This window comes from Triticum aestivum, chromosome 2D (genome assembly GCF_018294505.1).
Source record: "Triticum aestivum cultivar Chinese Spring chromosome 2D, IWGSC CS RefSeq v2.1, whole genome shotgun sequence".
NCBI classification, from domain to species: domain Eukaryota; kingdom Viridiplantae; phylum Streptophyta; class Magnoliopsida; order Poales; family Poaceae; genus Triticum; species Triticum aestivum.
Genome location: NC_057799.1, coordinates 277,526,020 through 277,535,355, shown reverse-complemented (window position 1 = coordinate 277,535,355; position 9,336 = coordinate 277,526,020). Strand labels below are relative to the sequence as shown.

At 42.4% G+C, this 9,336-nt stretch overlaps 1 protein-coding gene across 3 annotated transcripts in view; it reads left to right on the top strand.

The window, feature by feature from the left end:
- The first annotated feature begins 322 nt into the window (after positions 1–322).
- LOC123052762 (pentatricopeptide repeat-containing protein At2g41720) overlaps positions 323–9,336 on the top strand; it is a 42,836-nt gene continuing 33,822 nt past the window's right edge. Inside the window, exons 1-6 of one of the 3 annotated variants that reach the window (XM_044476094.1) lie at positions 323–773; positions 1,451–1,623; positions 4,259–4,364; positions 5,231–6,340; positions 6,413–6,518; positions 6,592–6,796. In XM_044476094.1, the coding sequence (XP_044332029.1) occupies positions 363–773; positions 1,451–1,623; positions 4,259–4,364; positions 5,231–6,340; positions 6,413–6,518; positions 6,592–6,796 (2,111 nt within the window). In that variant the 5' untranslated portion in view covers positions 323–362. Of the gene's footprint in view, positions 774–1,450; positions 1,624–4,258; positions 4,365–5,230; positions 6,341–6,412; positions 6,519–6,591; positions 6,866–9,336 lie in introns of all 3 variants that reach the window. The other 2 variants (XR_006425044.1, XM_044476096.1) reach the window with 2 other exon arrangements.

Sequence of the window (9,336 nt, the reverse complement as noted above, 5' to 3'; positions counted from 1 at the left end):
TATTGCGCCTCAAGGGCGAGTATATATTAAATACAAGACTTGAAGGGTAAGAAGCCTCTTCTGAAGATGAGATAGGAGACGGAGTCTCAACTTTATATTGCTAACTTTAATATAAAATTATATCTCTAACATTTTTCAGTGGAGATCGTCGCTGAAAAACATCAGATTCCTTATCCGCCTCAAAGGCGAGTATATATTAAATACAAGACCTGAAGTAAAAAAGCCACTTTTAAAGATGAAATAGGAGACGGAGTCTCAATTTTATACTGCTAACTTTAATACAAAATTATATCTCTAACATTTTTTTCAGTGGAGATGGTCGCTGAGAAACATCAGATTCCTTATCCGCGGAAATCTCTCACATGCACAACGGTCGAGCTTTGCCACCAACTGCAGCAATGTCTTCGGCCACCCTCCCTCCGCCGGCGTCACCGAACCCGGAGGCGCCTCCGCGCGTCGTCCGCCCGCCGCCTAGGCGGTCACCGAGGTCGCCTGGGCCGCCGCTGTGGGCCAAGCGGCGGCCCTCCGTCTCCGTCGACTACGACCGCGGCCGCCGCACAGTCCGGGTCGAGGTGGACGGCGTAGGTGCCGACGCGCTCCCCGCGCGGCACCGCCTCCGCGTGGAGGGGAGCCGGTGGCAGCGGGACTGCAAGGTGTCCCAGGTCGCCGCGCGCGTGCTCGCGCTCCCGCGGGCCGACACCCATGCCGTCGACGCCGTGCTCAACTGCTGGGCCGGGCGCTTCGCCTGCCGTAACTTCCCTCTCCTTATTCGTGTAAGACACCTCTGCAATTTATGTGTTCGATGCAATGAGTCTCTCTGACTCCCACATACCGGCTTTCTATGTGTTCGATGAATGAGTTACTGGGCATCCATTTGGGTTTATCATAGGAGTAAATGAACAAAAAAACGAAAGATTATTCTGCGACTATTGCAGTCTTGTCTTGCAGCTGTTGGCCATTAAAGTGTCTCCGAAATGTCTAGATGGGAGTGTTGAAACTGAACGAACTCAATTTCTGTTTTGGATAGACATTCTAGTCATCTAGGTATTTTATAACACATGTGATTTCGTGCTTGATTCAAGCATTCGGATCTTGTATTGTTTCTAGTCATCTTGCACGTATTAGCTAGTTCTAGTAAACTGTGGGAGCATTATTGATTTTAAGGATTCTTGCTTGATCCTTGTAATCATTAGGTTTCTCATGGCATTTTTTTTAATGCTTTTGTCAGTAATTCCAAAATTCTAATTACTTAATTCATGTACCATCTTACCATCTTTCTGCTCCAATATATACATTGCTATTTACTAGAGAATGTGCTTCTGTACTCCTTATGAGCTTCTAGCTACTGAAGCTACAAGTCACATGTCAAGATTTCTCATTTTGTTAATAAACCTCCCACCTTTGTAAATCCACTGACATAAAGTGCTTACATGATCTACATCACTTGTAGGAAATGGCCTTTTCTGGGTCCTTGCAACATGCTGTATATGTGTTCTGCTGGATGAAAAACCAGGAGAACTACTGTGCCCGTAATGACATTTATGGTATGATGATACGATTACATGCCAGACACAACCAGGTTGATCAAGCACGTGGCCTGTTCTTTGAGATGCAAGAATGGCGGTATGAATAATATTAACTTGGGACATCAGATTTCATTTAGCTACCCTCGGTTTTCACCAAAAAGTCAATAAGCCATAATAGTCCTCATGTTATCTGTGTTCATGAGTCTACGTACAGACTATAGAACATGTTTGGCCTTGGTTGCCTCTGTTATGGATGCAACTTGATTGTATTGCAAGGCCCATGGGGCAAATATAGCCTAATAAAGACCCCTACAGCTATACCAATACTCCTGGACCAATACTAATACTCCTTAACACCTCAATGACAAAGCATATGCAATAGCTTTGCATTTGAAGAAGTGTAACACTAGAAAAAAAATGGTAATCCAAAATCCGCGTCTTGAGAGTGTCGTTGTAGCATGGAGAGTCTTGAAAGCTTGTTGAGTCAAGCCAAAGGGGATAAGAGAAGATGGTGCATCAACAGAAGACACCGCATCAATAGAAGATACAAAATAAGAGAATGGGCGTAAATCGACAATCCAAAAAGAGGCCACGAAAATCCTATAGAAAACAACAAGGACCGAAAAAGGCCACAAAAGCTGTATAGAAAGGACTAGAACCAGAAAAAGATGCTGACATATAAAGGTTTGATGGACTTACATGGCATGAGAAACAAAAAATATCAACGGATTTGGTGGACGCAGCAGAAAATATGGAGAACTAGAAGCAAGGAAGCACATACACAAAACGTATATCACGTGCTAGGATTGGGACCGGCCCTAAGACCGATGAATGTGACATGGTTAGGGGTACAACTGTAAGGAGTGAAGGTTGGCCAGCCATGGTGCCAGGGATGAGAGGGAGAGAAGGTTGGTGACATGGATTAGATCTTTACTAGTTTATTCAGGGATTAGATCTTTACTAGTTTATTCTTATCTACTATTTCATAATCCTTATGAGGTACGTGGTGTCCCTTTTATAGGGAAGACTCAACTTGATGCCTAAGAATAGAATCTCGACTTTCCTAACAAACCATATCTTAATCTTCCTAACTGAACCAATCTCTTTCCTAACTAAATAATTATCTCTAATGGGCTAAGTATGAGATCCACGCCTTTGACAACATAGATTCAAGAGCCATTGTGTATGCAGGAGAGTCTGTGGAGGAGGCCTTGCAGGTTGTTGAGCTTCATCCGCTAGCCAACGCAACTAAAAGTTCGAACTGATAGAAAGGGCTAGGCAATCCACATATACACTTCAACACCCCCTCTCACATGTGAGCGGGAAGTCAACACGTGAATAGATTCAGAGGTAGGAGTATGGCCCAAGAGGCCTATACGTGTGCACAGAGGGCGACAACAGCAATTTTTGAATAAATTGCAAAAGCCAGGACCTTAGGCTCTGATACCATGTTAATCTTCATGCATTAGCGAATGCAACCAAAAGTCCGAACTGATAGAAAGGGCTAGGCAATCTGCAATCCACATATACACTTCAACACAGGTGAGATGCCGGTGAGCAGCAGCGCGGAATAGCAACTAGCGGATGAACATGCAACACCGACGGAAGGTGCATGTGGGAGATGGAGTTGACGAAATGACCATCACCGAGGAATCACTAGAGACAAACGACATTGTAAACTTATTTTTTCATTTTTTAGAAGAGTTGAAGCTAAGGAGCACATAAGGCCGCAACATCAAGCATCTAGCGCACCAGCTAGAGCAGGGAAGAGCCACACGCTGAGCATACAACAACCAGTAGCGTGCAAAGCAAGCCGCTGCAAGGAAGAGCCAACACGCGAAGCAGCAAGCATCCCGCACGCGGGTCAGTAGCAGCCATGCAAGCAATGCACAAGTAGTCAAGGGAGAACCGCGTGCGAGGCAATAGAGAAGCAGTCTGCATGTTGTCCTCTGTCGGAGAGGTAGAGGTGCGTCATGACCAGGGAGGCATCTGCACCGGGAAGACGGTGGCCAGGGACTGCAGGCGGACGGTCGAGGTTGCTGGAGTTCCGGCCGGCGGGCAGCGGTGAAGCCGGTGTGAGGCGAAGCAGGCGGGGCGTGCCGACAGCATAGTCGTTCTCCTAGGGCAGCGGGGTGGTGAACTCCTGTAGCGGCTGCGATTGATCTGGACGGGGTGGCTTCTGTTGATCTAGACTAGATGATCGAGCGTGGGATGGCTGGATCGTGGGCATATCGATACGGAGATCGATCTGGCCAGCATTGGCGACGGCCGGTGCACGATATCGATCAGAAGAGGAGACCAAAAAAGTCCATCAAGAGCATGAGTTGCGGCACGCAAAAAATCCCTAAACCTGGGCTCATGATACCATGGCCTAATAAGGACTCCTAGACCAATACTATTACTCCTTAATAGCCTCGTTGGCTGCTTGCCGAAATCATGAACTCGTCTGTTTTATGAAGTGTATCCACTTAATTTTCTGCCAAAGGCATATTTTATATTGTTACATATTCGCCATTCTTACCACACATTACTAATGCCTTTACTGGAATAGCCAACTTGGCAGTTTGAAAAGCTGTACTATTATCATATGCACCAATATGATTTATCTCCAGTAATATGTAGGTTATAGCTGCCTTATAATGGTCTGTCTTGCACAAATGAGATAGGAAGTGGGGGCCTCTTCTACATCATCAGTTTAGTCTATGATTTTTTTACATAATCAATATTTATAGGTGCAAGCCAGATGCTGATATATACAACTCTTTGATCAATGCTCATGCTCGGGCTGGTCTATGGCGCTGGGCCATCAACATTATGGATGATATGCTTCGTGCAGCTGTCAGTACTGTTCGTTGAAATAATCATTGTGTTCTAATTGCTTTGTTTTCTTGAATATGACTGGTTATATGTGATTTATGTGTTCTAGTTGTTTTCTTGTACATTCCAAAGTATGCTATTACTCTCCTTAAAGAAAGTGACAGAGGTATGGGCCTTGTCCACTTATAATATTGCCTGGGTGGCACCAGTACTGTAGATGGATACTGAGTTCTGGTATAGAATTCCCTCTAGTCTCCAACAAAGCCATAATTGTTAAGCATATATGTAGATTAGTACTACCACATTAGTTTTGGTTTACAGTCTCTTAGAGTATTCATAGTTGACCCTTGGCCTACCAGATTAAAACCATCATAGCACTACTAATCCACATATATCCTTAGTATTGGCTGTGAATTATATTGCTGTTTAGTTTGGTAATGATGGGTGTTATCTCTATTTTATGTTGGCTTGCAGCGCTGCCTCATATTTCTTGAATTTCATTACTGGCCCACTTAGAAAACACTTGTACTTTTCCGGAATTATGGATGTTATGCTTAACTTTCTTCCTGTCCGAGGAAGTACTAATGTTTTCACCAATTCTTGCCTCTTTGCAATAGGTGCGAAAATATCTGCAGTAGTTCATTGCACCACTAGCAAATAATAAAGACCTATTGCTGAAAGGGGATCAACATCACTAAGATCACCATGAATGTACTACCAGGAATAAATTGCAAATCTTGATTTTCTATATAATGCAGTCTGTAGTTTGCTCCGGCAACCACTTTGGCAAATAACATTTCTGTAAATATTATCAACGCTCAGATACTTGTACCATTGTTGGTTGTCATCGTTGTGTTATTAGTTTACTTTCTGTGTTTGTCCTGCAGATACCTCCTAGCCGAGCTACATATAATAATGTCATAAATGCATGTGGTGCTGCTGGTAACTGGAAAAAGGCTTTAGAGCTTTGTAAGAAGATGATAAGAAATGGTGTAGGGCCAGACTTGGTTACACACAATATTGTATTATCTGCTTTCAAGAATGGCTCTCAGTATTCGGAAGCCATAGGTTACTTTGAAATGATGAAAGGAGCAAATATTGCCCCTGATACTTTCACTTTGAATATTGTCATCCATTGCCTTGTAAAAGCCGGACAGCACGGAGATGCTGTCGATTTGTTAAACTCGATGAGGGAGAAAAGAGCACAGTGTCCTCCAGATGTTGTTACGTACACTAGCATAATGCATTCTTATTATGTTTGTGGGCAAGTGAAAGATTGCAAGGCAGTCTTTGATATGATGGTTGCTGAAGGAGTTAAACCTAATATTGTATCATATAATGCACTTTTGGGTGCTTATGCCTCACATGGGATGCACACTGAGGCCTTGGGAGTTTTCAAGTTACTGAAACAAAATGGTCTGCGACCTGATGTAGTTTCCTATACCACTTTACTGAATGCCTATGGTAGGTCAGCACAGCCTGAAAAAGCTAGGGAGGTTTTTAACGAGATGAGAAAGAACTCATGCAAGCCAAACAAAGTCAGTTATAATGCACTAATTGATGCTTATGGATCTGCTGGAATGTTCAAGGAGGCTATTAGCTTACTGCATGAAATGGAGAAGGATGGCATTCCACCAGACGTTGTTTCAATAAGTACCCTGTTGACTGCCTGTGGCCGCTGCAGGCAGACAACAAAAATTGACACAGTTCTTGAAGCAGCAAAATTTCGAGGGATTGAACTTAATATAGTTGCGTACAACTCGGGCATCGGAAGCTATTTAAGTTTTGGAGATTATGAGAAAGCTTTGGAGTTCTACGCCACAATGATGGCGAGCAATGTGAATCCAGATGCTGTAACTTACAATATACTCATCAGTGGATTGTGTAAATTGGGAAAATATGCAGAATCTCTGAAATTTTTTGAAGACATGGTGGACTTGCAAATTCCTTTAACCAAGGAGGTTTACTCGTCCTTGATTTGTTCATATGTCAAACAGGCAAGTGTCGATTTTCATTAGTTGTCTAGTTTTCTCTGGAAAGTTGCTATGCTAACGATGGTTCCCACTCAGGACAAACTAGCTGAAGCGGAATCTACTTTTAGTTATATGAAAACATCTGGCTGCTTCCCTGATGTTCTGACATATACTGCTATGATTCAAGCCTATATTGATCATGGTAAGATCCTCTTAAAAGTCTTAGGTTGAGATAACATTTTTTCACTGATCATGTTTTTCTTATGGATCATAAGGGAGTTGGACGAGTGTGTGGGACCTATTCAAAGAGATGGAAGGAAATGCCATACTGCCAGATGCCATTATATGCTCATCCCTCATGGAAGCATTGAATAAAGGAAATCAACATGAAAGGGTCCTTCAGTTGATGAAATTCATGCACGATCGATCCATCCAATTGAACCAAAAAGCTTATTTTGAAATAATAGCTTCATGCAGCATGTATGTCTATCCACTCTCTTAAGTTGAACAAGCATGAATTGGTAATTGCGCTGTTATGATCTGAACAAGGTCACTACGGTAACACCGGTGGTCGTTACTTTATCATTTTAAGTATGTTCATATACTATATCTTAGATTTTCCAGCGACCTGCATGAATTTTTTTGCATGTGAGTCCATAGTTTTTAGTATATTTTGAAAATACTTTCATATTTATATATGCACATATTAACAATATACTAAAATAACAGTTCATGCTACCTAAAGAGTGGTATACTACCGAAATATTCTTATATACTACCTCCATTCATAAATATGTGTTTTAACTTTTATCTGAATCGGATGTATATAGACACGTTTTAGTTTGTTTGTTTGCTCATTCCAGTCCGTATGTAGTCCATATTAAAATATCAAAAACATCTTATATTTGTGAATGGAGGAAGTACATACTATGCCTACATACTCCCCAGTTTGACAGATACTACATACTCCCTCCGTAGTGAACTAAACGCTCTTATATTTCTTTACGGAGGGAGTACAACATACGAATCTCACTTGAGTGTAACTATCACCGGTTGTATGTAAAATATCTGGGGCACGTAGGTGCATGGGCAGCTTGTTCGGGTCAAACCCGTTATCGCATTTGGTTGCAAGTGGCATGCATCACTCTTGATTAGTTCCCTAATTTCTTTCCATGCAATTCTATCCATGTATGAGATAGCATCAAACATCTGAGATTTGATTCCTAATTAAATAACATTATTAGTTATGTTGGATTTCGAACCATTCTTGTCTATTTGAATCTGATATACCCACACGTACGTGTTACCAATTTAGGACGACACAATAATAACATTTTTTGGTATACACATACCCGAGATACCCACTTGTACGTGTTATTAGACGCGATACCAATTAGTGGGTATTATACCTAACGAAAATATTTAGTGTTGGTGTTATACCTAATCAAAATATATACACTCGAGGTATTATACCTAATGAAAATATACACATCCTGAGATACCCATGCGTACATGTTTGTAACTCAGTCAAAATATGAATGTGCAAACCCTCCTAATTACAAATAGTTCCTTCTCTATTCCTAATGGGTATCATGTACCTTCCATCTATGAACATGGAAAGAAACACGAGATAATTATTCATGACGCATTGATTTCTGATTTCTCTCTCCTATTATGTCTCTCAACATGGAACGTTGCCATGCATGGTATTTTTTATTTGCTGCTAAAGAAATGTTCAAACAAGTGATGGCGACACTGGTGACTTTCCAGTTAAAATAGGATTGCACCAAGGGTCAGCTTTGAGCCATTATCTTTTTTGCTTTGGTGATGGATGAGGTCACAAGGGATATACTAGGAGATATCCCATTGTGTATGCTCTTTGCGGATGATGTGGTGCTAGTCGAACGAGGGTTAATAGAAAGTTAGAGATGCGGAGACAAACTTTAGGATAGAAAGGGTTTAGTCTTGGTAGATCTAAAGCTGAGTACATGAGGTGTGGTTTTAGTATTACTAGGCACGAGGAGGAGGAAGTTAGCCTTGATGGGCAAGTGGTACCTCAGAAGGACATATTTTTAGCGTACTCCTTTTTACACACAAATATGAACGTATTTTAAATATATACTAAAAACTATGGACTCGCTTGTAATCTGAAACACACGCGCCAGCGCATCAACGAGGCGAGCGAGAGGGCAAATAGACAGGCAAATGTATACCTTGGAGGCGCGGGTGAGGCGATCTCCGCTCTCGCCGACAGAGATGTTGAGGACGAGCTTCTGCACCTTGATCTCCCGCATGGGGTTTAGCTACTTCTTCTCCATCGACTGCGAGCACCAAAACACAAACAACACCCAACCGTCAGAACACCAGGAAGGATTTGGAACAATTGACAAAGCAGAGGGGAACTCACCATGGCTGCGGGATCTGGGGTGCGGCGGCAAGGGAGAGGAGAGGGAGAGGGGGAGGGTTTAAAGCGTGGTGCATGGCGGCGGCGGCAGGGGCTTTGTAGGGAGAGAGAGGAAACCCTAGCGCGGAGGGTGCTTATATGCCTACAATTACGTCCGTGCCCCCGTGTGCAGGTGTAGAATGGAGGGTGGTTTAATAATTTTGGTTAATCTGGCTTAGGAGCGCTAAAAAAGGACATGTAGCTTGCATTGGAATCTTAGATATAGTACTCCCTCCGATTCTAAATATAAGTCTTTGTAGAAATTCCACTATGGACTACACACGGAGCAAAATGAGTGAATCTACACTCTAAAATGCATCTATATACATCCGTATGTGGTTCATAGTGGAATCTCTACAAGGACTTATATTTAGGAACGGAGGGAGTATATGAACATACTAAAAATAATAAAGTACTCCCTCCGTCCCACAATGTAGCTTGCAAAAACGTCTTACACTGTGGGACGAAGGGAGTAGTACATATACTACCCCGTGGTAGTTGAGACGTGGGTGTAACTAGACCTGGTTGTAGGATGTATTTTCCCTACGGAAACATAAAATGGTTTTGTACTCCTGGA